Source organism: Psittacula echo, assembly GCF_963264785.1.
Source record: "Psittacula echo genome assembly, chromosome: 23".
Classification (NCBI taxonomy): Eukaryota; Metazoa; Chordata; class Aves; order Psittaciformes; family Psittacidae; genus Psittacula; species Psittacula echo.
The window spans coordinates 5,016,127-5,044,030 of NC_137748.1; the positions used below are offsets into that span (position 1 = coordinate 5,016,127).

General features: G+C 41.7%; 2 protein-coding genes across 2 annotated transcripts; both read left to right on the forward strand.

Moving 5' to 3' along the window:
* Positions 1–9,211: 9,211 nt before the first annotated feature.
* Positions 9,212–22,336, forward strand: LOC308229438 (uncharacterized protein; the record flags this gene model as incomplete). Its single annotated transcript, XM_080633485.1, has 19 exons — positions 9,212–9,616; positions 10,330–10,412; positions 10,560–10,716; positions 10,982–11,143; positions 11,227–11,352; positions 11,508–11,728; positions 12,100–12,140; positions 12,616–12,709; positions 13,763–13,818; positions 15,099–15,730; positions 16,044–16,126; positions 16,356–16,512; positions 16,789–16,950; positions 17,047–17,172; positions 17,544–17,761; positions 18,101–18,183; positions 18,372–18,463; positions 21,867–22,150; positions 22,315–22,336. The coding sequence occupies 19 exons, from the start codon at positions 9,212–9,214 to the stop codon at positions 22,334–22,336; spliced, it is 3,204 nt and encodes a 1,067-aa protein (XP_080489611.1).
* Positions 22,337–23,355: 1,019 nt separating this feature from the next.
* On the forward strand, positions 23,356–27,123 carry KRT222 (keratin 222; the record flags this gene model as incomplete). Its single annotated transcript, XM_080633507.1, has 5 exons — positions 23,356–23,475; positions 24,198–24,418; positions 25,434–25,510; positions 25,676–25,781; positions 26,910–27,123. Exons 1-5 carry the CDS (start codon positions 23,371–23,373, stop codon positions 27,121–27,123), a joined length of 723 nt encoding a protein of 240 aa, XP_080489633.1. The 5' UTR covers positions 23,356–23,370.
* Positions 27,124–27,904: the final 781 nt, after the last annotated feature.

The window sequence follows — 27,904 nt, forward strand, 5'->3', positions numbered from 1 at the left end:
TTACTGACATAGGTCAGGACTGCAGAAATCTCATTGTTTCAGGAGGTATAAAACTGGAAGGACACAACAAAGAAGACAAGAGGTGACACAAGATACACGTGACATTTGCATAAGCAAAACTATTAGACTTCCCTATATACAACGTTTCAATGTCACCTTTTAAAACAGCATTATTAGTAGCATTATTGTAAAGTACATTCACTTTACCGCAGCGGTCACCTCAGAAACATTGATTTGTTCTTCAGCGTTAGAGAAATTTTCTGCAACTGCCTTTACACCCCTTCCTTCAGAGATCACAAACACTTCTCCAGATCCTCTCATTCTTTCTCAGTGACACATTTAATTCAAAAAGCCATTTCAGTTATTTGCTTTCACGTTAACGTTCCCTGGGTTTGGTGATGGGCTCGGTGGTCAGGACAGACTGGTGTATGCAGCGTGTGCTATGGGCAAGGGAGAGGCCCAAATGCTTACACCAAGTTCAAGCTTCTTCCCCTTTCTCCCATCAGCCCAAGCACTGCCCAGCAGGAGACCCTCATAGCAACAGGAGAACTCCCAGTGATACACAAAGCCAAAAACTGAGGAAGAAAAAGAGGACTCTTACTAGGCCTGTTAGAGGAAGACTGTAAAGCAGAACGGAGACAAAACGGAGCACAGCGAATGTCTGTGCAGATTTGCATTCCAAAGTCGATGTCTGCATACAAACCAGTGTGTTCAGGGCAGTCTCATATTCATGAGCAAAACTGTCATTGTGCTCTTTCATACCCACTCCTAAGGCACTCTCAGACAGGATTCCTGCTCCCAGCTTTCCTTTGAAACAAGGCTTACAAAAGAAAGTGAAAATTTCAAAGAAAATGCAGATTTATTACAAACAAAGTCCATCTCCGTGATACAATGTTTTCCTACTGGCATGTTAGGACCAGCTCAGGATTCCCCTTTGCTGCCCCCCCCCCAACTCTCCACCCTTGTTGCACAAAGAGATCCCAAAAGCATTGAATGGATTACCTAATGGTTTCTTTAAATTGGGCAAAACTTGTAGTACAGGATTAGTAACTCTTGGCTAATTAACAATGTCCTTCCTTATGGCTTACCAGATTCAACAAGCCAGACCTGGTGTTCGCAGCATCTGGACAAAATGTACCCAGGTTTTCTTGAACAGTTTTCTCTGTTATTTAAAGCCGCATTCCTTTATCACATTTACAGAGCATAACTCCTTTACTGGGATACAAGTAATTATTATTATTTCCAAATCAAAGGGAAGTATCTCTGCTTTGTGCTAGGTTCTGCTTGTGCTAAACTACAAGAAAAGAAGGAAAAACAAGAAAAGAACATGCTTTATAAAACACACACGTCCTCCATTTACATTCCTGAGCAATGCATTGCCTTTACTCATGCCCTAGTGTCCCTTCACGCAGTGGCAGAGATGCTGCACGCTCCCGTGTTAGGCCTGGCTACACTCCCAATGGCACTGGCCAAGCTGTAGCAGAATTCCCCTTCCACACCACTTCCCTGATGGCTTTAACCTTCTCTCACCCCTGTGCCGGTGCATTTTGTAATGGCCAGACCAGCACAGCTCACACTGACCTCACCGTTTGCTCTGTTTACTAACAGGCCCATAGCTCTAACACATGAAGTAAACCAGGCAGTCCTTAGACATCCAAACACTAGTTACACCACATTCTGGTTTCTAAATAAAAGCAGTATTCTATGGCAAAAGTGGGTTATTTCCGGAGGATTTTTCATAGCTTTAGAATGCTCTGAAGAACTGCCAATTTCCTTCCTGTTCCAGTTTATGATACCATGTCCCCAGCCATATGTTGCCCTGTATCTAGTGGTTATTCAGCAATTCTGAACTTGTGTTCTGGCACATAAGCTATGCTTTTCTAAATGTATTAGGGGATGTCTGCACCCCACATAATAATTAATGATACTTATATTTACCACTTGCATGCACTGGTACCATTCTGTTCTCATAACATGCCGAGAGATGAAGTTAGGGAGATAATGAATGGGGGTAATATTATCATTCCCATTTTATTGCTTGAGAAACTGGAAAAGAGATGACACAAGTTGCTCAAGGCTGCAGAGAAAGTCACTGATAGCGACTAAATGAGACTTCATCACTTCACAGCTTCTACTTACCCAGCTATTAGATAACATAACTTCCCCAAGAGCCATTCTCTAGTTACTGCAACACTTTCTGTACCTGATGGCACAGAATGGAGAACTTGATGGATTCATTTCCAATGTGTACTTCTGGGCAAGACACTGCACACTGATGATGTTCTTCAATGTACATGTGTCAATAGCCCTACTCATCAGTCCATACAGAGCACTGGGCCTGGGTGCCTTTGGTGATGCTGTACTGGTTGTGAAACTCTAAAAAAGAGATGGCATACGTGCTCCCTTCTCTTAGTCTCAGATCAGTGTCTTGAAGGAAAGGAAACCTTAAGGAGTGTGATTCTGTATTGCTTGAAAAATAGTTTTATTAATTCTTTGTATTAAAACTGATTAAACTCCAGTAGCTGGGATTTATTCTACTTCAGTATTAAATATACACAGAAGTGCTGTTTCAACATCAAGGCAGTGACTGACCCAGGCCCAAACTGCAGTCCTAAAGTCTGAAGTATCAACAAAATAACCCACTCAAGGTGAATGTATACCATTTCCCATAAATGGAATAGGATAACAAAAACATATCAAGAGAAGAGAATGTCCTTTCTAAGTCTAAAGGAATGATGTAACAATACTCCTGCAAACTAACAAGCCACAGGAGCTCACAGTCTATAAAAGGAGGCTGAAACCATCCGCATTCACAAATCACTGCTTGTAGTTTCACCTGCCATTTAAGGAAGTCCTGCACTAAATAATCCTCCAAGGTGATTTATAACAGACTTGACTGCACTCCAGGACATGTATGAGTCAGAGCTCATTTCACTTGTAGAAATGGTAAAACTTATTAAGGTATATTACAATACGCAGCTTTGGTAAGTGAATTGTTGATCCCCTGGAAGAAGTCTGCAATGAGGTAATGCCACAGTGGTTTGTGCTATTAATCACACATTCCTTCTGGTGATGTGGCCACACATTGGCAGGTTTCTTTCTTATTTATGAACAAGACATTTCTGTAGAATGCAAAATTTCTGCTTTCTGCTGCCTTGTTAATCCAGGTGCAGAGTTAATGAAGTCATTTCAGAAAGAGAAGAAAAGAGAATCCAGCATTTATAGCACTGCTAAAACCACTGTTCACATGCTATTATTGAAGGAGAGAGAATAGGTAGATGAGCCGGTAAAACATTTCACAATGTCCACACCCTGACCTATAAAGGTTTCTACAGTTTTGCTGGGAGATGCCTGGTCCTGTGAATGAATCATTTAGAAAAGGGAAGGATCTATAAACAGGGAAGCAAGGGAAGAATAAGACTTGAGAGGCCTGCAGCCCCCATCCTCCCCAGGTCCGGAATTATGCACCAAAAGCATCTTAACTATCGACTGTACTCGTACTTCTGGCTCTGTGAAATGACATGTGAATTTTCAGTATGCATTACTTCCTCAGAATTCCTTCCCCAGTACATTTTTCATTCCTTTTCAATGTGGATTCTTATGGTATTTTTAACTATATGACCACAGTGAAATGAGCCTCTTAAGCCACAAATCCAGAAGCTGGCATAAAAAAAATGTTTGCCCAAATATCGTATTAAACAGAAGCATCAATATCTTACAGTCTGCTGCCCCTGTGACAGCAGCTCATAGCACTAGACATGACCTAATGGTGAAGCAGGTGCATGGCGGCTCCTTCTGGACATATTAATTTGCCTTTTTGAAAGTTTGAATATGCATCAGAAGCTTAAAGGCATAAAATCATAACATCAGCTGTGGCAAAAGCACTTTCAATAACTATCTAGACTTCAGGGGTAATTGTTTTTTGCTTTCCAACATCCTAAGGACAAGTCAAAAGGACATTTGATAGGCTGTTATTAGGCCCTATAGAAAGCAATGAAAATGAGGAATATCATTTGAGAGACATGTATTTGAATTGAGAGGAATAATTATTTGGAGCAGGCAGGGAAAAGAAGGAGGAACAAACCAGTTGCAGTAGCTGACAACTCTACAGTGCTTCTCTGGAGCAGACACTCATAGTCTGCTGCTCTTAGAGACAAAGTCCCCGCGCCGGCTCAGCCCTGCAGCCCTGCAGCACGCACACAAGACATTAAAGCATGAAATGCATAAAACAAACACACTGGAAGCAATTCAGCTACCAAGACATTCTGTGAGTTTACGCGTTCCACTAGAAATAACATTGCTGCTATGCAGGAAAAAGAAGACATAAAAACAAACCCAAAGAAACCTTTTCTTTCATGTCTAGAGTTTACTGCTCACTAAAAATTAAGATACTCAAGCATTAGTCATAAAGGAAGGGGCATAATTCAAAGGAATAATGCACATGCCCGTCCTTAGAAATTCAGCTTTCAAGATTTAGACAGCTGTATAGTACTTGTTGCCATTGCTTACAAGCTCACTGCCATACACAAGGCTAAACTCCCGTAATTACAGCTCGTGGCTGGGAAGAGAAATATTACTTCAAACATTTGGCTACAAGAGTTATGCAAAATATTTTTCTTCTGGATATAGGAGCAGAAAAGTGGGTAATATGTGAAATTCTGTTATGTAATCTGTGAATTTCATTAACCGCGCTCAGGTTCCAGCACGGAGCCTCCCGCTGCAGCAAGTACCCTGCAGATGTGAACGCGGAGCTCTTTCAGAAGGCGTGTGGTGGCCTCTAGTGACAACCAGGCGGATACACACCAGGCTCCGGCCCCGGGGCGGGCGCTGCGGTGGATCCTCTCCTGTCGGTACCTGTGCCACCCGCGAGGCTCCTAAGACCGTGTCTAACTGGAAATCTGCTCAAGTATTTCTGTAATGGCCATTCCCAAAAGCTCACAGCCTTCTCAAGGGCAGGCCTGAGATGGATTTTCAGCCTGTTTTCATTCTTAGCCCTGTCGTTGTTTGGATACCTGATGCACAGATCCTGAAGCTGGGACAGGATTTCTGCCAGGGCAAAAACTCCTGACAATTTTACCCTGCAAATATACCCTTGAAAACGGAAGGAGTGTTTCTCCCGGTTTGGGGGTCCTGACATGACCCAAGTCAGGTCCCTAACACACAAGGTTTGGGTTTTATAAAAGCTAGCAAAAAGAAAATGGACACAAAGGTGAATACAGGCAGGCCAGTGCGTGAGTGTGTGACTGCCTCCTCTGCAGTGCTATCAACGTGTGCATATATTTGCACAGGGCCATGAAAATCCTATTTGCTTACTGAACCAGGTAAATAGGTAAGATTTTCTCACGCATACAGAGCTATTCCAACTTTATGGAACTGAGAAAAGCAGGGAGCTGGAATGTTCTGCAGCTTGCTGGCTTTTTCATTCCACTGAGCCCTCAGTTGCACATAACTTTTACAAGGGGAAAGGATCTGCCTGGCAGTCTGTTAGATTGTATTAGAGCTGATACTAATGATCCTTTTAGGGGAGAAAAAGAGAAGGCTCATTTGTATGCCCTGGAGCTGTTGTTGTTGGCACTGAAATGTGATCCTGCTGGAGGAGAGCAGCCGGGACAGGAAAGGCAGCTCCTCACTTTATTTCACCTGTGGCTGGGGAAAGATGTAACCAGCCCATGTCTTATGCACCACTCCAAGATCTGGAACACGTCTTCAAGTATCACGCTATTTGATTTTAAGTTTGTTTTCAGGATGGAGGATTCTCCTAAGTACTTATTTTTTCACTCATTTCAAAAAATAATAATTTTAAATCATATCTACATGAAAAATTCACTCAGATTTTCCCCCGATAGCTCATTTTACAACTGCGCCCTTGACTGTAAACCACTTGTCTGGCACAGATCAGGAAGTAACTTCTCACAAGTAAGTTAAGAAGAGGAAGGGAATTTCTCAGACACAGAAGTATTAAATACTGAAATACGGCTGGAATATTGAACAAGGAATTCCTCTTCCTTGGCTGGACACTGTACAGTGGAAGTCTTTCAGGACTGCATTGTCAGAGATCTTTCAGATTCAAATGCTTATGACACAAAATCTAAATTGCGATCAGCAACACAGTTACAGCGACGTATAAGTGGGCACCAGGTTTCCCTCGTGGGCTGGATCATCATTAAAAACTGAACTAAGACTTTTCTTTATTTAAAGCCTTCAGTCAGCCAAAAGAAAAGTGATGTTTCACCTAAAGGCAGCCCAAAAGCAGAACCAAAGCCGGGTGTGTCTTTTCTCCTTGAGCTCTCAAGTCTGGTTACCCATGACTGGTTAGTGAAGGTGAGTAATACTAAATGGCATGCACATATTATCATAACCCTGCAAGACTTACTTTTGCTGCTCTCCAAGACACATTAAACTTATGTCTCACAGGTGATATTTCAATTGATTACTGTTGCCATGAATGTTTTATTATCAGTACACACAAACCATTCGCTAAGCACGTCACTGACAGGAAGTGTTACCAATGATCAGGGATTGTCCTCTGCAGAGCATTCACAACCCAGTTGTGAGTTGGAAACTGCGCTGCTGAACTAAAGCACCAGCAAAGGGTTAACGGCACTTCTTCAGCACTGATCAAAACTGCAGACACCAGACATTTTCAGATTGCTCAACATCCATTTGAGTAACTTACTGTTACAACCAATATAATTTAAAAACAGTAACAGGAAGGCAGCCCATATTCTTGCAGATAATACCTGGGCATAGTCCATCCTCCAGTGGAGCTGGTGGCTACTGCCAAGGATGGAGCCATGAGGAGCTGCTTGCCCTCAGCCCATGTGGGCCTTGCCTTGCTCCCAGCTACTGGCATAGGTACAGCCCCTGGTGTGCACTCCTACAGTCACCAGTGATTTATACAACCCATCACAATATTCCATGAAAAAAACTACTGAAATAAGAAAACAAACCAGGAGCAAAGCCCACCTCTGGCGTGAATGATGCCTATCCTGGTCTTAGTAATATCCTTACAAATATTCTGGCTTATTTTTTAGAACAGATGCATCCACAAAATGCTACGTCCAGTGAAATTGTCACTTAACAATTTGGAGAACTCTAAGAAAATTCAGCCCAATAACCTGGGCGTCTGCACAACACGACTGATCCGTGTTTCCAGTTGCATTTGCTTGGAGCACTTTTGCTTAATAGTCAAGAGAATTCTGGAAGGAAAACAATTGTTGAAGGTTCAGCTTGACCAAAAATACCAGATCCGGAACACAAGGCAAACGCCTGCCCTAATGCTGATTCCATTTCAATTCAGATCACTGTATTGGTGACGTTAGAAGAAAGTTTAAGAATGTTTAAGTATCAGTGAATTTTATTTATCAATCTAAAATGTATTTTTATGCTATTCTTACATTTCTAAATAGTATCCAGCTTCTGTATATTTCAAGCATCTGCATTAAGGTACCAGCACACGCAGATGGCTTTTTCTATTGAAACTACACAGCTGCTTGTCCATACAGAGCTGGGATACTTGTGAATACACAGATTAGGAATTTGACCCACACGCAAAAGCCAATCTTGACCTGTCTGCGTTTCTAGGTAAACATGAAAGTTGATAACCTTTGCTATTTGCTCAATAAAACAAAAAAAAATATGGAATTTTCAAGTGGTATTCTTAGGAAAAATACCATCCAGGTAACATGGAATGTAATTTTACTAAGTAGTAAAAAGACAAAGAAGAATGTTTACTTTATCATGAAACACTGCCAGAGATGTAGGCAGTGACATACAGAGCCAAGAGATGCAACTGTAGCAAGATCTCTTGCTGTATTCCTCTTGAAGCTCTAGAGGTGTAAACTCTGCCCTACTAACACGATCAATTCTTACTCAGAATGAGTATTTTTAATGAACCAAAGATTGAGTTCCTATAGTGACAGGCCAAATGCTATGACTAGTGTACTTTGGTTTCAACTGTCATAAATGTTTTTCATTATCAGTTACACCCAAAGAAGGTCAAGGTCCACAGACAATCCACAGCATCCTCCTGCAGTAAAGTCCTGCCCTGAATGCTAACCACTTTGGCCTGGCAGATGCCTGCTCTCAGAAGAACCAAGTACAACAGCTTCACTCTTTGCCTTAATATCCCGGGTTAGGTGTTCTCGGAAACCTGAGGGTGCTTCCAGTGTACAGTTTAATGCCTCCAAAGCTTAGGATGTCACCAATTTCCTTGCCCCAAGGTTGAATAGCAGCTGTGCTCACCAGTACAAGCAATACGTGTTCATTGTTCTACCTGATATTAATAATACACTAAAGTACTGGCAGTGCAATGGAAACTTGTTCTGCTCTAACTTGGGCTTCCAGGAGGGCTGGAAGGTCATTATGCTGGAAGCTTGATCTCAACGCCTCCTATTGGCTCTATGGCCCTCAGTGGCTCATATGTGAACTAAAGTGGGCAGTGAAGATTTTAAATACTCCTGTTCCTATTACTTTATCTATAGACAAAGCAATAAACTTTCTGCTTAATTTCAACTGCATTGAAAGCCAGAGTTCATCTGGTAACAGTCTTCTGATACTAAATGAATGCATATTCAATGCAAGCTAACTACAGCATTCACCTTCCAATTACAGTTTGAATAGTGGTTTGTGCCTGCTAGAAAATGAATTAAAGTGGTAGGTACAGATGCCTCCATTCTAGTAATTTATACACTGTCCTAGGCTATCCTGAGGCCTAAACTGTTTCTTACTCAACAAAAATATATTCTTAATTGCACATATAAATATTTTAAGTCTCTTCTCACATATAGTCAACTCTCATTTTAATTTCATACACTGCAGATGGGTATAAGAATCAGCTTGTTTGTTCAAAAGGACTACAGAGGGTATGGCTGCAGGTACACTGTTATAAATGATTCAACAGTTTATTTGTGCTTTATCTTTCATTCCAAGTGATAACAAAGCAAGCCAAACTACCTGGGGAGCTCTTCTCAAACACAGAGGAATAATAGCTGAAAACCCCAGTACTTCATATGGAGTGGGGGGTGGCAATAGACTGTATGCTGCTTGTGCTGACACCGGTTGCATTGTGTGTCAACAGAGGTGGGGTTTATAACTATTGTGCTTCCTCTTTGAAACACAGTATAAAGGTTTACAGAGCACATACTGCTCCTCACTGCAGCTGCTCTCTGTGCAGACTGAGCTGTTCCAGTTTAGAAGACGAAGCACCCCAATGGCGTTCTCTACCAGAAGCTCCCGCTTTCACCCGCCAGCACCCAGCATCAGCGGATTGACCTCCCGGCAAACAACCATCCAAAGGATTCAGGCACCCAGTGTCTACGGGGGGGCTGGCGGCCACGGCACCCGCATATCCAGCAGCACCAGCTATGGGCAAGGCTTCGGGGGCAACTTCCAGCTGAATATTAGTGACAATGATGTGCTGCTCACTGGCAATGAGAAATCAACAATGCAAAACCTAAATGACCGTTTGGCTTCATACCTGGAAAAGGTGCGTTCGCTAGAAAGGGCGAACTCCCAGATTGAAAAGCAGATCAAGGAGTGGTATGAGAAGAACACCACAGACGTAAGGCATGACTATAGCTCGTACTTCAAAACCATTGAAGAGCTCCAGAATAAGGTAAGATATCACACAGCCATCTCTAAATCCATGAATTGCAATTATTAGGGAGGTAAATAATAATCTACTGTAGAGAATGTACGTTCCCAAATTGCAGCTCTCTCAACTATGAAAAACAAATGCTTTACTTTGCTCAGATACAAATTAGTGTCAGATTTTACATAACCTATAATATCAGATACATGCCTGCAGATGTGAGCAATCTCATACGGGAAAAATCTTTGAATTGAAATAAACTAATTCTATCTGCCGTATGGGATTTACATATTTAAATATAATTGAGCATCAAAGGCTCAGAAAAAAGGAGAGCTCACTACTTGAAATAGTGAATTCCTGCTACAAACAATAAAATATCCCCACAGAAGTCAGACTGTGATTCCAATGAATCAGACTTTGTCAGACTGTGTTTCCAGTGAACTTCCTTAAATCTTCCCCTTGCACCTTTCACCAGTTCCTTTTCCTATCCTTTGAAGACAGATTCCTTCCAAAAACCCGTTCATCCCAACCATTTCATATACCTATTTATGACAGGATAATTTGTCTTTTAAAGAACACTAATTCCTTCTATGTACTTCAGAGGGAACTCAGCTTAAATCTAGAACAAACAGCTAAAGTCAAGCAAGATGAAGCCCAAATGCAGTATTTTTTCCAGAAATGGATCAAGCGTGCATTTATGTGCAAAGATTCATCACTTTTCAACCACCCCTTTTCAGATTGGTGCTGCACAATTGGAAAATGCAAGGCTTGTTCTGGAGATTGACAATGCCAAACTGGCTGCTGATGATTTTAGACTGAAGTAAGTTCCAGGATCATTTCATAAATTCTTTCATGCTTCTCTTATTCATGAAAAAGAAAAAGATTACAGTGAAGGGTGCAGTAGCTACTGACTCATTTACACCAACAGTTGCATTTTCACGCTGACAAAACAAGCCTTATTTTACAGGTATGAGAATGAACTCCTGCTCAGGCAAAGTGTTGAGAGTGACATTAATGGACTGCTACGAGTCCGGGATGACTTGACTTTGACAATATCTGACTTGGAGTCCCAGATTGAAAGGATGAATGAAGAACTGATTTTCCTTAAGAAGAACCATGAGGAGGTGAGAGCAGCTGAACACTGTCAGGGAGACATCTGTTTTAGGTGCATAAATGTCAGACTCACTAGGAACAGGAAAATCTTCCCAGTTAATCTGAAAGAATATTACACTTATGGTGGCATTCAGCTTCAGATAGGCAAATCAAAATGTAGGTACCTATTCAAATATTATCTCTGTGAATGGACCTATGGCTCTATTATAATCAGCTTCCAAAATTCGGATAGAAAGTTCCCTGTGGCTTATGCTAATACAACCCTCCTTTCTGCAGGACGTTGACAGACTGCACAAACAAGTGGGGGGCTCAGTTAACGTAGAGGTGGACGCTGCTCCAGGCATAGATCTTGCAACTATGATGGAAAATATGAGAAAGCAATATGAAGAAATGGCAGAAAAGAACCGTCAAGAAGCCAAAGAACAGTTTGAAAAGCAGGTAAGGTTGATTACCTAAACATCAGCAAGAGCCCCAGCCATGTCTACGTGGTGGTTTGCAGTCCCTCTGGTTTTGCATTTCAGACAGAAGAACTGAACCAGGAAGTAGCAATCAATGTTGAACAGCTGCAGGCCCAGAGGAGAGAGGTCACCGACAGGAGGCAGATCTTCCAGGGGCTGGAGCTGGAATTACAGTCCCAGCTTAACATGGTAAATGACAGAGTGTACTTGAAATAAGGACTGTGTTTAGTAGACAGTTACATGGGTAAATATAGAAACCAAGAGGCTTTTCAATCCAAATGTTATTTTAACACAAAAATGTATCCTCTTGAATAATACATCTCTGTTCTCCTCCTCGGCTGTAGAAAAAGGCTTTAGAAGACACTCTGGCTGAAACTGAAGCACGTTACAGTTATCAGCTAGCCCAAATACAAGAAACAGTTGCCAATTTAGAGGCCCAACTGAGGCAGCTCCGAGCTGACATGGAGGGGCAGAATAACGAGTACAGCGTATTGCTGGACATCAAGACTCGCTTGGAAATGGAGATCGCCACATACCGCCGGCTGCTGGAAGGAGAGGACATCGGGTGAGGCAACACACGCACTCTGCTTATCGCTTTAGGGTCATGGGACAGCAAAGAACATTGCAAACACTGTCTGCAGTCCCGGACAGCAGAAGTGTGAATCCTGCCAGGATTCTGCCTGTTCAGCTGTTCTGGCCATATCTGCATGAGCTGAAATCACAGCACTGCAGAAACGAGGCTGCACATTAATTTCACCTATAGCTTATACTTAAACTTAGCAAGTTTAACAGAGAAAACTAATGTAAACACCTGGCTAAATGTCTTGATGAAAGGACATTACCTGTCCTGATCAAACACACAGGATGTGTACAAGGATGTTTCTGCAGTATGTTAGGTGCCATCTATTTATATTCTTTAATTTCTTATTTGAACAGACATTTCCAAGTGGATGTATCTACAGCAGAGGCTGAGAAAGGTATGTCACACCAACTTCCTTATCTTTTAATGGCTGCCTGTTGAACTGTTACGGAACTAAGTAGCCTGATATAAAACAAGACAGTTTCAGAGCAAATAATCAACCTGTGGAATCCGACATCACAAACAGATAAACTACATGGATTATAGAAATCCAGGTTAACCGCAAACATATCCATTCCAGGGTAAGGCAATTCCTAGGTTTTAGGCCTACAGCTCTGTGCTAAACAGAAGCAAAACTATCAGGAGGGATAGAGAGATATGCAACACAGTGTCCACTATAGTATTTTGGGTTACACAGAGGATGCTCAAAGGAAGAGCATTCGTGTTGTATGTACCTCAAAAGGTGACTTCACTGTAGCTGTGCACTGAAAAGGTGCCTTTATCTATTTTCTCATTGCTGGGATTACTACAGCGATGTTATTCTGTCAATGGAGATTGCATTGAATTAATTCTCTGTTCAAATTCATTACCAGAATCAAGTAAAATTAAGAAGATCAAGACAATTGTTGAAGAGGTGGTTGATGGCAAGATTGTCTCCTCTCAGGTCAAGGAGATTGAAGAGAAAATGTAAATGGCATTAGCAGAGAGGAGATGGCCTTGGAACTTCCCAGAGCTGATGTCAAACTAAAAGACAGACCTTTATAAAGAATCCAATGTAATTCTCCCTAAAAACAAGACGGGCTGAAAAGCCAACCTATCAAATCTCAATCTTTTGTGTGTGTGTGTGTGCATGTTAATAAAAATCAGTAAGTTACGAAGTACAAGATTTTGGGTTTACTTACATAGTGACTAAATACCTTGATAAAAACAAATCAGCATGTTGTCAATGTGTAGCTGTTTCTAAGAAAGAGAAAAGCTGAGGTATTAGGTTTTAATTACATTTAAAAATCTGCTCAGTAAAAACTAGAATGTCAAATGCCTTCTAGCAGGGGTTTACCAGCGCTTTTCAAATCATCTAAATGGACTTCACAAAAATACCAACACAACGCTCACTGTTGGAGTTTCAAAGCACCGAAGTTGGTGACAATCATGAGATGAAGACATGGGACAGAATCTACTGCTGTGCTCAGCAAACTGGAGACTGTCACAGGCTCAGCTCTAAGCACGAGGAGAACTTTTCCCTTGTGTTTTCACACAGCTCACTTCATCAGCCGGTGCCTTGAGTTTTCTCACACTTTCAACATATTGATAAAAGAGAAGTTTCTAGAAGAGAGCTGCTATTTCTGAAACCTTGATGGACACTCCCTCAAAACAAAAGGAATTTTCCAGATAAGAGACGATACACTAAGACTAGTTTAATTGCAACCCAAAGTTTAGCAATCTGTTTTTTTTCTTATGTACCAGCACATGTAGATTTGTTTTTCAAAATGCATTCAAATGTTGATTCAGTGCACCTTTTCTGTACTTGAACTACCATTCAAATGTAATGCAGCTTCACTTCAGTAAAACCTGATTTTTAAATAACCACAAAGTGTCAATTTGCATTTCTTAATACATTAAAATGAATAAAGAAATTGAAGAAGCCTATTTATTGTTTCTCACTCTCTGTGAATGTTCATATCCCCAGGGGCTAGAGCAAGCACAGGTTTTTTACCAATGAGACTGTATTTTGCCTTCCAGTTCAGCCGTGAAAGGACCTCGGTTCACCAACTCGGTTCAACCTTCTCACCACACCTGCATGTCCCCTATCCCCTGCGGGCAGGTCCATGATGCCTCACCCAGCTCCTCACTCCAAGGACTCCACACTTTCCTCTTGACAACATAAACACAAAAACCTCTTTCCTTTGAAATCTCACCTGCCCAGTGTGTTATTTACTGTACAGAAACACCTGCCAAAGGAAATAATGCTTTGCTTGCACTCCCATGAGTCACTGATACCGGGCTATCAATTTACTTCTACATAAATGCTTTACTTAAACCTTTGATCTACTGCTCATAATGCATTTCTGCCCAAAAAAGCACCCATGCTCTGGATGGGGATGAACTGAAATGAAAACACTTCAGTTGGCAAATGCATTGATATAATTAAGCCAGGACAATGAAAAAGCAACTCTCTGTTTACCAAAATAACTTCAAACAAAAGGTATATTGGTTCTGAAGAGTTTCCATGCCTAAACCTTCACCCAGAAGAGCTGTATTTGAGCTTTAGATTTATATTATAAAAAGCACAAAATACAGCAATAATTTGCCTGAGTTTGGGATCACAATGAACAATTCAGAGGGAACAATGGGAAGTTCCCAGCTCAGAAGTGTGAACTGTTGGTACAGGCTCTGCATATTACACAGAGACATTTCCATGATGAAAGGTTTAGTGCAGAAAACACAAATTAACTTGGGTATTATCAAATCCATTTTTGTTTTCATATTAATGATCAACCTGCAGACCACATGCATTATCACACACTTCTGCTCATCACTTTTCTTCCTTCTTATCAAACATTCAGGGAGCACCAATGTGGCAGAGATTCATGCCAGAAATGTATTATGACTAGATAAGCATTTCTGACATGCACGCTGGCAAGGATGACATGAAAGCGATCACACCACTGGCTTAAGCTTACTCCTGGAATAATAGCCCCAAACCAAGACAGTAATGAATATGTAATGCCAAAGACATTGCTTAGGAAGGCTTTAAATGTGAAAATTTTACCCTCCATTGCACATGGCAAAACATGATCATGATATCTTTGCTCTCCTCCACCCATTTCCCCTCACACAGCAAACACCTGGAGGGCATCAGACTTCCACTCCCATTGGCAATTTAGAATGTCACGTATCATTTACTTTGGTCAGGACACATTAAACTGACTTCCCCTCCAAGTGAGGAGGGGGAGAGAGAAAGAATTCAAGCTCTTCCTAAAAGGCGGGGACTACTCCTGAAACACCCACTGCCTTCCTATATAAAGATCCAAGTGTTCTCCAATGCACCTTGCTTCACACTGTATGCTTCACCCAGCAGAGCAGAGCACCTCAAGCACCATGGCCCTTTCTGTGCGCACAAGCGGCGCATCCCGGCAGTTCTCTTCTCGGAGCGGACTTGGCGGGGGATCTCTGCGAATGTCTGGTTCTAGTGGTGGAGCAGGCTTTGGTGGCAGCGGGCTTGGGTTTGGTGGTGGAGCTGGTGGAGGCTTTGGTGCTGCTTCTATGCTTGGCTCAGGCTCTGGCTTCAGTGGGGGTTTTGCGAGTAGCTCAGGTGGAGGCTTTGGGAGCAGCTTAAGCAGCGGCTTTGGTGGAGGCTTTGGTAGTGGTTTAGGTAGTAGCTATGGCAGTGGCTTAGGCAGTGCTTTTGGCGGGGGGTTAGGAAGTGGCTTTGGTAGTGGCTCAGGATCCGGTTTTGGAGGGGGGTTTGGTGGTCCTGGTGCTGGGGATGGTGGCCTTCTTTCTGGCTCAAAAAAAGAAACGATGCAGAACCTCAATGACCGCCTGGCTGCTTATCTGGACAAAGTACGATCTCTGGAGGATGCCAATACTGAGCTGGAGCGCAAAATCCGCGAGTGGTATGAGAAAAGTGGCCCTGGCACTGGTATCCCTGGATCTGGGAATGACTACAGTAAATATTATCCTATCATTGAAGATCTCCGAGACAAGGTAGCAAAGCCATGTACTTAACGTATCTCTACATTTGTAATTCAACTAATAATAGTTTGGATAGACATAACAAATTCCTTTCAGAAACTCCAAGAGGAAATTTATTCTACAGTGCCAACATTTGTAATCATCTCTGTCACAATGCAGGGGTATTGTGCAGAAGGAGAAGGCAGTGATGGAATCCAGGTCTACAAACTCTTGTAGATCCCAAAATCTAAATGTGTGTTTAGGATGGCAGTTGTGTAAAGAGCTATCCTGAGCTGCAAAGCCATTGGGCTAGAGAAGCATTCCCTGAACATTCTTTGCATTCCAGATCATTAATGCAACTATTGACAATGCAAGAATCGTTCTGCAGGTTGATAATGCCAGACTGGCTGCTGATGATTTCAGACTCAAGTAAGTATGTCTTGATATTACAAAAACTTACTAGTATTTTAAGGAAATCATTATTTTGCATTTTAAAATCTTTTTTCCTTGTAGAATACTTTCACATAACTCTTAAACAATATTGTAATAATTATGTGTATTGAGATTTCATATTAAAAGCTACAGGAGTAAATAGCAATACTTTGCATTTGACCTCATTAACCACATAAAAAGTCATATTTAATTGCTGTGCTTCCAGGTATGAAAACGAGGTGGCTTTTCGCCAGAGTGTGGAAGCCGACATCAATGGTCTGCGCAGAGTTCTTGATGAGCTGACCCTGACAAGAGCTGATCTGGAGATGCAGATTGAAAGCCTGAATGAAGAACTGGCTTATCTCAAGAAGAACCATGAAGAGGTACTTTCTTTTTCTTTGTGCATTGTAACAAGCCAGATGGAATTGTGAAATAGCAACTTATTCCCTTATTTATGCCAGTGGGAATACCCTGGTTTTGTTATTTGTTTTGTTTGCTGCTCTTTTGGTGTTTACTAAGTCAAAGAGTACAAGAAACACGCACACAACCTTCAGAATCTTGTTGAAACAGAATTATATCACATATATCTCTTTACATGCATTTTTGGTAGAACTATTCTTTTAGTAACATAAACCTTTTGTTACTTTCAATCTCTCCAGGAGCTCCAGGGCATCCAAAGCAGTGCCTTTGGCCAAGTCAGTGTTGAAATGGATGCTGCTCCAGGAACTGACCTGACCAAGCTTTTGAATGACATGAGAGGACAGTATGAAGTCATCGCGGAGCAAAATCGTAAAGAGGCTGAAGCATGGTTCAACGAAAAAGTAACCACCAGAGATAGCAAATCCAGTGAAATGCACGTCCAAATGACCTAAAGATTTGAAACAGTAAAATTACACTGTTCTTCCTTGTCATTTCAGAGCGGGGAGCTGAAAAGGGAAATCTCCACCAACACTGAGCAGCTTCAGTCAGGAAAGAGTGAGATCACAGATCTAAAACGGACTCTCCAGAGCTTGGAAATTGAATTACAATCTCAGCTTGCCATGGTATGTTCTAAGGAAGCTGCTAGCTAGACAGAGTACATGTTCCATCTTCAGAGGTGTTAGATCTTACACTCTTCTATAGGATTTAAGATTTGTATTTATTTCCTATTAAAGCCTGCATTCTTTTAGTTCCTAAATAGAAGTAGTATCTATAATTGGATTGCAAGTAGCATGCTATAAAGCAGATGAACTTTTATGTTCATATTCAGTGAAGCAGCAAAGGCCAGTTTTCAAACTGGTATTTCAAGGAAAAAAAAGACACCAAAATCTCTTAAGTAATGAGGCTGTGCTGCTCCCATTAAACTGCTGCAATTGCTTTTGTCTTTGTAAAGAATTTGTTTTCCTCAAAGATTATTTAATATCCTCCTATACAGAAAAAATCCCTTGAAGACACTTTAGCAGAAACAGAAGGAGGTTACTGTGCCCAGCTTTCACAAATGCAGCTTCAGATTGGGAACCTGGAGTCTCAGCTGTTCCAGGTCCGGGCTGATATGGAGCGCCAGAACGCAGAGTATCAACAACTCCTGGACATCAAGAGTCGCCTGGAAATGGAGATTGAAACCTATCGCCGCTTGCTGGATGGCGAGTTTGTGTAAGTAACTCCTTTACATTAAACCATAGAAACATAGGATAGTTTGGGTTGGAAGGGTCCTTCAAAGGTCATCTAGCCCAACTCCTTAGCAGATGCTATTTATCCATTATATTTCCTGCAGCAATATCCTTTCAGGACAAAAAAGGTAAACCCAGGGGGCACATTCGCCAAAAGACAGTAAAGCACATCCACTGCTTCTGAAATGACACAGATGCCCTCTGACTGGGGAGAAGGAACCATTCTGCTCAGTATTTGAAATAACCCACCAGTGCCAACATGAAAACCTCTCCTGGCCTGACAAACCTGCTGCAGTATTGTGTGTCTCTGTTTCACTTTCAGGAGCTCAGGACAGGGAGTTATATTTGAAAGCTCATCCTTGACAGGGTGCAAATCTCAAACCCAATCACTGGATTCTTCTCAGGGTAGGTAGAACTTGATTAAATTAAACTGTTTCTAAAGTCATTCAGATAAATAAAATAATACAGCCTATTCCATTTAAGTACATCAGAGAGTTTGTGGTAACAAGAAGCCACTTTGAAAGTGTGCTGCTCTGGTTTAGCATCTTTCACACTTTGAGAAATACTTGTTTTATTTTGTTTATGATGTTTAGATCCTACCAAAACTAGAAAGATCAAGACAATTGTCGAAGAGGTGGTAGATGGAAAAGTTATTGCATCCCATGTTAAGGAAGTTGAAGAGAAGGTATAACGCACAATCTGCTACTGCAAAAGATCCACTCACTCCACGACTTTGCAAAGACAAAATGGATAAATGATTTTGTTCTTATGGATGAAGTGATAAAAAATAGACTGGCTTTTTACTAAGATTCTTTCACATAACACAAAGACTGCAGCACTTTCATTCTTAGCCACCACGCAATGTATTTTCTGCTTCAGCTCATTGGTGTGACCTGTTGTATTTTCAGTGCTCTTTAAATAGATCATCAATTCTTTGCTCAATAAGTGGACATATGGAGCACACATCAGGCATTTAATGAGACGGGCTTTTTAATCATCTTTAGCAATTAATATACAAAATAATTTTGCTATACTAACCTCATTTTCCAGATTTCTTGACTAATAAAAAGGACACAACAAGCTTTAATATATTAGTCTCCCTTTATTTTTCACTTAGGACTGCTGCCCCTGATCTGTATTTCCCATTCCCTTGGGTATCCTGCTTGACCCCACCATGCGTGTGCTACAGCACTCCCCAAGAACTTAAAGAAATTAATCCAGTGCTAGAGCACGGACACATTAAAGAAACCCTGTGACTAAAGGCATGCTTACAGTCTAAAGCTATCAGTTTCAAAGAGGGTTTTGCAATAGACCAGGCAGATGAGGGGATGGCGGGTTTCCATGTCCCCAGGTGCCAACTGGTGGGAGCACAACATGACCTCGGGAACCCTGATGGGCTTTGGGATGACCAATTCAAATAACTACATAAAAGAATCTCACCCAAAACAAAACTATGAACCAAAATACAATTCCCTTACAATGTGCACCTGAGCCTTTGTTCTTGAGCCAAAATGTTGATTTTTGTGTGATTCTCAGGTAAGACAGTGTGGCCTCTGACACACAGATTGCAGCGTATCTACAATACAAACGTTTTGCACATTCTACTATAGTCCTTAAAGGCTTGACCCAAAGCAGAGGTTTAACGGGAGCACAGTTTTCATGCTGTCCTTCCATTCTGCCTTTTCTAAACCCCACTGCTGGCAGGTTCTCTGCTTCCTGATGCAAACCAATAAAAACCAAAGTCATCAAGACAACAATCAAAGAACAATTTCACAGCAATCCCAGTCGCAATCCCAGAGTATGATTAGAGAGGAATTTTAAGATTAGAGACTGAAAGACATTCTTTCTCTTCCTAAAACAAGACAGTATTCATCATGTTTTTTTTCTACCCATATTTTTTTTCTCCTATGTGAAAAACCTGAGGCCATATCGTCCCCCCCCTTATTGACAGCATCTCCATTTTGAGTAGAAAAATGTGTCCCTTTTATCGTCTTCTTCCAAAGACATTTATACTTTCAGAAATATGAAATAAAGTACATACCTCAAGGACCGTGACTGTGATTGCTGTGAAATCATGATTCCCTATACCATTCAATGTAGATTTCCACTGAATAATCTTGTAGTTTACCTACATATGCATGAATCCCAAATTTAACATCTGGAGTGCAGATTCCATGTGCGTAAAACCCAGAAACCACTCAAGCTTGTCCTGTGAGAAAGCAACAACGGTGAACCAAAGCAGCCTGCAATCACTATTGCATTACCACACTGTAATGTAGGATCCAAACAACTCTTGCATTTGAGCTCTAAAGTTAACTAAAATCCAACATCTATAACAAAATATGAACATTGAAGCAGATAGAATTCAAAATTACATAAATAGCAATAAAGGTGGATGCTTGCACCCACCTACCTTTAGCCTTCAAGATCTCGTAGCCAGAGGTTCCCTTTATATCTGAACAAGAAGACGGAAAAAGAAAGCACCAGAGATAATGTCTTTTTAAAAAGCTTTTAAAAATTATAACAATGGGCAAATGTTTGGCTCCTGGTAATGTGAAACTTCAGTCATAGATGCTTGTTGATGCATAAAGTTTGGTTTCTAGGACAAAATCCAACATCCCCGCAGACCTCCGTACTGTATTTCTGACTTTAGCCTTTCTGGCCTCACTGCTGGCCACTGAGCAGCCTTGACTTTGCCCGCTGGAAACAAGATGTTCTTAGTCCCAGGGAGCTGAAAGCAAACCTTAAACAATCACTACTGCAATGCAAAGATAAAAGAATATTATAAACTACATTTCAATTTCTTATTTGCTTAAATACATGGGCTCTTCCTACTGTTTATACTGTCCTAAGGTATAGTATCTTACGTTGGTTTGATAGATTCCCGATGGTTTTATTTGTGACTGTTCTCATACCACCAGAGAAAAACGCTGTCAATATTTTAGTTACACCACTTATAGCAAAGATAGTGACCAACAAAAGATTCTCATCTCAGTCCAGGTCAGCTGAGAAACAGGCAGCTAAGAAAAATAAAATCGGAACACAGGATCCTTTCACATGTGCCAGCAGACAGAGCCAAGAACAAGGAATCCTTATGCACACAAGGAGACTTTCCAGTGGTACAATACTTTGACTTCTAAAAAGACAAGCATCTTGTAGAAGGTTACTGCCTTTCTTTTTCTAATTTCACTGATGTATATTCTTATTTGGAGCCTAAAATGCAATCTGTCTAGTGATACTTTTTACTGAAATCTGGAGGGGTTTTTATTAAGTATCTGGTATTGCACATTACTAAAAACAATGAAAAATAGGTGAGAGCCGTTCTTAGCAAGCAAAGTCTTTGGGATCAGGCAGCAGCTACAGCAAGCCAGGAAATGAGGAGTAATTCACAGAAAACACAGTACAGCAGGCAGCCTCCACTCTTGTCCTCCCTGGTAGCTGCCAGGAAAGGTACAAGATTTTACATTGCCTGCACACTCTGTGAGCTGAGCACTGTTTGTACATGGCAGGGGTCTGTGAATCCCTCCCAAGAGAGAACCCCGGCACTTCTGGCAGCAGTTAGCTCTGGCAGGAGCATTGATTCACCACATCTTTGCACAGTCCAGAAAAGGAGCCAAACCCCCTGGCAATGCTGGTTCCTCTCCCTCTTTGTGTCCTGCCCATAAAACCACTGAAATGCTGGGTGAGAGGGTGTCCAGGAGCCCAGCTCTTTTTCCAGTCCTCAGCACTGGATCAGGTCACTCAAGGCTTGCCCTCGCTGAGTCTCAAAACCCCTCAAGGATGGAAATCCTGTGACATTCCCAGTAACGTGCTCAGTGGTGCACAACTGCCCAGTGAAGGCCAGTTCAGCAGCACTGTCACCAGCACTGGGGTACTGCTGGAAAGCTGCTCCCTTCCCTTTTGTGGCTGCACTTTCACGCTGCGCAGCTCTAATTTTGTCCTTTGCTTTGTATCTCTTAACCTCGCATTTGTAAGGTTATAAAACCCCACAGTTCAGAGTACAACAACAACATAAAGACATTGCGTATGTTCATTTCGGTCATTATTTACCAATCCTGCTGCGAAAGTGACAGACCTTTGCTTTCCAGAAGCTGCCTTCAGAAGGGAGTGCGAACCCCCGGCCCCCCCGGCGCTCCCCAAAAGCCCGGCTCTGCCGCTTTAAGACCCGCCACGGGCGGGGAGGCCCGGGCAGCGGCGGGGGGGTGCGGAGCTGCCCCGGCGGCTCCCGGCGAGGGGGACTCGCTCCCCACCGGGGATCAGATGAAGGCCATCACCTCAGCGAGGACCCAGGTAATGCCTCCACACAGCCATACAACCTCCAGAGCAAGGAGCCGTCCCCGCTCTGTACAGTTCCTCCCTCAGCCTCTCGGAGGTACAGTATTTCCTTTTCAATGCAGCATATTGCCGGGGAAGGGTTGTGATTTTACTGCAGTAAGATGTGAACTAGAAGACTGGGATGCAGATTTTGCTCAGGGTATGAAATTCACACTGAACGAGTGCCATGTAATTCATCTGGCTGGTTTTCTGTACCTGCAGCAGTGATATTGTTGTGATTTAAAAAATGATGACATATGCTGTAGCATGGTAACCTCTAGCACCATGGAGGTACCCCAGAAGAAGAGAACCGTGCAAATCAAAGGCAATGTGGAGAATTCATGTATATACAGACAACCCACTGGTTTTAGCACCTATATTAAAGCAAACTACGCATTCAGAGAACACTATTTTATAGTGTTCACAGTAAAACTGTGTTATACTCCTTGGCAAATAGTCTGATCTTTCACGCAGACACAATGCTGCTATTACAGATTTACATACAAAACACCTCTAAAACCCAACTGAACTTGGAAATAAAACAGCCAAACACTTTTTGGCCATCAAGCATTAAGAAATCCAGGGTGAAAATTAGGTATTATATCACTTTGTTTTACTTCTTGGGTATCGCAGAAATCCTGGAGGTTTATTTTAATCCCAGGCCTGGCTGCTGCTGCAGTCAGGGTGATCCCCACAGCTATCCAATGGCTGTAAACTAGACAGCTAAACCAGGTTTGTATTTGTGTTTAGCTCAAAGCAGCCAATCTGTATTCATATAATCTTGTCACATCAGTTCTGCAGTACTCAGGCAAAAAAGTGCAAGCAAAGAGTATCCAGCGTACACTTGTGAATTAGCCAAATCTAGATTCTTCACCAAAACAATGGCATGGTAAAAACACAGTACATCAGTATGTTATGGGGGTAAAATAAACTTATTTTACTTGTCTTATAAGACCTGAACTAAAGAGTTGATGGCATTGTTAAGAACCCACATAAAGCAGTAAAATATGCAGAAGAGGATGTTTTGTTTCAAGTGCTTATGGCATCTTCACCACTTGCAGTAAAACTCAGACCTGACAATCTCAAACCTCATCAATGACTAGGTCAGGCAAAACAATGATCATGCAAGCACTCCGAAGGGCTCCTGCTCTATAAAGCTGTTCTTTCCAACTAAATATTGTTATGTGTCTATTTTATTTTCATTATTTGAATGTATTTTTTAATATTATCATCTTTCTTGTGTACCTGCTGTAGACAGAAGAAGCTACAATTAAAAGAATGGACAAAGATGCAGAAGCATTAAAGGCAGCCCGAGCAGAACTCTGTGAAGCAAGGCGGCAGTGGCACCACATGCAGATCGAGATCGAATCTCTCCACGCTGTGGTAAGCGCCATAACATGAAACTTGAAATCTGAAAAAATACCTCTTTTTTCTTGGTGTAAACTATGTCACAATTCAGTTTCTGTAACAATCATGTCCACTATACTGCAGAAATAGAACACACACAGAAACACGCAGCTTTGGGGTGTACTTTCAGCTTGTCACACAGAGCCTGAACTAGCAACAATCCAGTTGTATGTTCATATACCACCCGACAGACACGTGTTTGCATGTTTTCATGCCAGCCAAACATAGATTTGCATGATACTCGGTTCTCAAGCTCCCAGTCACTCTGTCTAACCAATTCATATCAGGTTTAGAACTAGTTTTGAACGTGTGTGCTACATCTATCAATTCATTCATGATAAAGTATGGCAGCAATTTATTGAATTCAGTAATACAGACAAGCTACAAGAGCACACAGGCTGCCCAGGTTTCACAGTGCTCACACGAATATTGTTTTAACCATACAGGTAAAACCAAAACTCTGTAAAATCAGTGGCAGTGGATTGCTGGTACAACAGCAGACTACATTTACTGGTTTTCATCCGATTTTATTACAGATTTTACTAGAAAATATCTCAGTATTTTCTTGAAAGCTTTACTCCTTTTCCTACAGAATATTCTTAGAAACTGATGTAAAAATACACAGATTGCTAAGGAAAAGTCCATACAGCATCTTTACACATATAAATCTTAAAATTTTAAAGAGTTAAATTTCACAGGAAAGGGGTTTGGAACGTTCGCTGCGTGCCACAGAGCAGCAGTACCATATGCAACTGCAAAACTTGGAATCTGAGGTTGAATGCTTGGAGAAAGAGCTACTGGAAATGAGAAGAGGTATTGAGAAACAGCTTCAGGCACACGAAATTCTCCTGAACACCAGGATGAAACTGGAGGAAGAAATAGCAACATATCGCAGTCTGCTGGAGCAAGAAGAGAACAGGTACTTGTTCAGAGGAAAAGTACTCAAACTGATCTTCCATTTCAGAACTTCTCGTGGAAATAATCAGCAGAATTGTAAATACATGCATCAATCATTACAAAACTACATTATAAAATCCTTAGAAATGGCTTCATTGTTGCTTTCACACTTCCTGGAGCTCAGAGCACCTCCACAGTGCACTGCAGGTAACAGCGCTCTCAGTGCATCCTGACTCTAGGCACTGCATGCTGCTGTACACTTTGTAGCCCATGAGCTGCCTGCTGTGGGCTCTGTTTGCCTCAGAGTGTTGATGAAGCAAGTCCACATACATGAAGGTCTGGGACAGGAGTTCATGTCTCATCACGTGACAGATGTCCATTTGCACGTGGAGTTCATGCTACTCAGCATCACTCAAAGCATGTGAAGGAACACATCAGGATCTGCCTCCTAGTGCCACTTTGCTTTGGTGGTAACTCCTCCTGCCTGCCCTTCCCCCAGAGCACACATACCACTGTTTCGGAAGGCAGACACAAGAGAGGCAGCAATGTAGATATAAACAACAAGGAGGATAGGGAAAAGGCAAAATGCTTAAAATAGCACATTTCACATTCAGCACTAGAATCTTAACAAAATGAGACACACAATTCTGAATCTTTCAGTCCTTCCCACAGCAAAAGCAGTTTCAGTCCAGGAACCTCACTCACACTTTTGCCTAAGAAGATTCCAAGCAGAGCAGTCAGTTTGAAATGTAATGGTTACAACTGTGAAAATACACACAACTCAGTACCAATACTAACAAATAACTCTTCCTAGCACACAACAGACTAAAAACAACAATGAGATTGCACAGATATTTGCAGTCACTTTCTTAAATTCTCTACTCAGAATAAGAAATCCCAACAAACAGGTACTTCACTCAAACACAGCTTCTCAGGGCTCTCACATTTTTCCATTTTTCACAGCAATTCATATGACAAGCATTGGGTTAAAGTCACTCAGTATTATTAGGAGACTGTCATGATTTTTCTTTGTGCAGGTTTCACTGCTGTACAGCTGAGCAGAAGGATGACAAAATGCCTACCACCAGCAAGATTGCCTTTACACTGCCTGCAAGTGAGTTTTTAAGCACTTTCCTCTTAAGGAATTATGGCCCTAAAGGAAGTTACTCACCACTGACAAATGATGGGATATTCCAACAGGATGTTCTTCCAATGCAGCAGGACGAAAAACACCTCTAGGTCCTGCAGCCTGCCCCAGTGTATCTATGATTTTTTACAGGTGGTGTGAAGAAGCTTGAAACTGAGAAGGTGGAAGTGCTGACAAAACAAGCAATCCTAGATGGAAACATTACAAAGGGAAGCGCTGAAGCTCATGGCACTGTACAGTAAGATAAACATGAGTTTAACAGAATAACAATTGAAAGTAAATGGTGGGCAGTAGCTCTGACTTGTCCTTTACTTAGTAGCTGTGGTATCACACCATACAGCCAAGAAGCTCTAGAAGAAAAGTGATTGTTCTTGAAGGTGTATTCAACGGCATGTTTTAACGATACATTAAATTTTAAAGTTCTTTTTATTGGCATTTACTTCCTAAGTTAACAATATCTGATGATGCTTCCGATCTGTAACTTCTATTTCTGCTAAGAATGAAACTATAATAATTCATCTAGTTAAGGCTAAAAGCGAAAGAGCCCAGACCATGTTCGCAAAGTCCCTCTGGGGCATGTTTATGCACATGAATTCAGGCTTGGCTGCTCTGACTTGCTATTTGGAAACTCCTACTTTTCACCAGTTAACAAACAGGGAACAGAGAGCTTGGCTCCTAAGCAGCATGTGAAAGGCTGTTACTATGTGTTATTCACCTTAAATTACTTTAATAATTTGCCTCATCAATTTTTTCCCCTGCTGCTCTTTAAGCTCTTCTGCAGACTTCCATTTAACATTACATTTAAAGCTAACTATGGTGTCCTGTGTCACCAACGCTCAACTGGGATCAGCTGCTGAAAACATGTAGAAATTCAGATTAAAAATTAATGCCAGCATGCACACTCCTGTGCTTAAGCCCATTCTCATACACCAGCTTTGATCACCTTAGACCTGCAGATTTTAATGTGGATCTGTGTTCTGAGGTTTGGATCTGAACTCCATTTTTCTCCTCCCTATTTTGAAGGCTTTCAGATGCACGAATTCTGCCCACTATAATACAGAGGTTTCTTGCAAAGCTTTTGAGCTTGGATTCCAAACTTTCTCCTTGGAAACAAACTGCCTGATGTGTTCAGAGCAGTGGGTTTGTACCCATGCCTACTTAAAAGTACAAACCCAAGAATAAAATGAACGCTCACCCCTTATTTGGCTTTTTCTGGAGAGTGAGCCTGGGGAAAAAACCAAAAATTCCAGTGTCTTAGTACCCATCTAAAACAACCTGACACTTCATCATGCAATTTCAGCAGCCCTGAAGATGGAGAATTCATATTCTCTAAAGGATCATAAATATATTTGCTCTGTTGTTTCAGGACAGAAAAAGTGGATGAAGTCATTAAAGAATGGGAAGGTTCTTTCTTTAAGGACAACCCTCGCTTAAGGAAAAAATCTGTTTCATTGCGCTTTGATCTCCACCTGGCAGCAACGGATGAAGGATGTTTGCACACTAAAAAGAAAACTCTTCCCGACATCGAAGTCAGGCTGGTAATGAGGAGATCTTGCAGTATTCCTTCCATCAAACCTTAACTGATAGAAGATTAACCCAAAGTTCATTTCCAACAGGCTCTGGAAATATAGATGGACTTACACAGCCTGTATCCTGCTACAACCACAAATCTTACTAAGTACTTTGATTAATACAATAAAACCATATAAGTCTTTTAAAAGAAAGGGAGAAGAGCAAGGGAGTTAAGATTCCAAGAAGCCTAACTTCTACTAGTTTTATACTCTGGGTGCAGCAGTTCAGAGGAGGCCACAAGGATGACCAGCGGCAGGAGCACCTCCCGTACGAAGACAGGCTGACAAAGTTGGGGCTGTTCAGCCTGGAGAAGAGAAGCTGCATGGAGACCTCAGAGCTTCCAGTATCTAAAGAGAGCCTACAAGGATGCTGGAAAGGAACTTCATCAGGAACTGTAGTGATAGGACAAGGAGTGATGGGTTTAACCTTGAACAGGGGAAGTTCAGGTTAGATATAAGGAAGAAGTTCTTCTCTGTGAGGGTGGTGAGGTGCTGGTACAGGGTGCTCAGTGGAGCTGTGGCTGCCCCATCCCTGCCAGTGTTCAAGGCCAGGTTGGACGGAGCCTTGAGAGACATGGTCTAGAGTGAGGCACCCTTGCCCATGGCAGGGAGTGGAACTTGATGATCTTAAGGTCCTTTCCAACCCAAACCATTCTATGATTCTGTGATTATTGTTGTTTTGTAGAATTTCACCAAATATTGCAAAAATTAAACTGCAACTTTATACTTTAATATATTCTGCCTTTGTAAAAGAGAACTTGTTTTCTCTTTCTGGAAATGAGAAATGCAT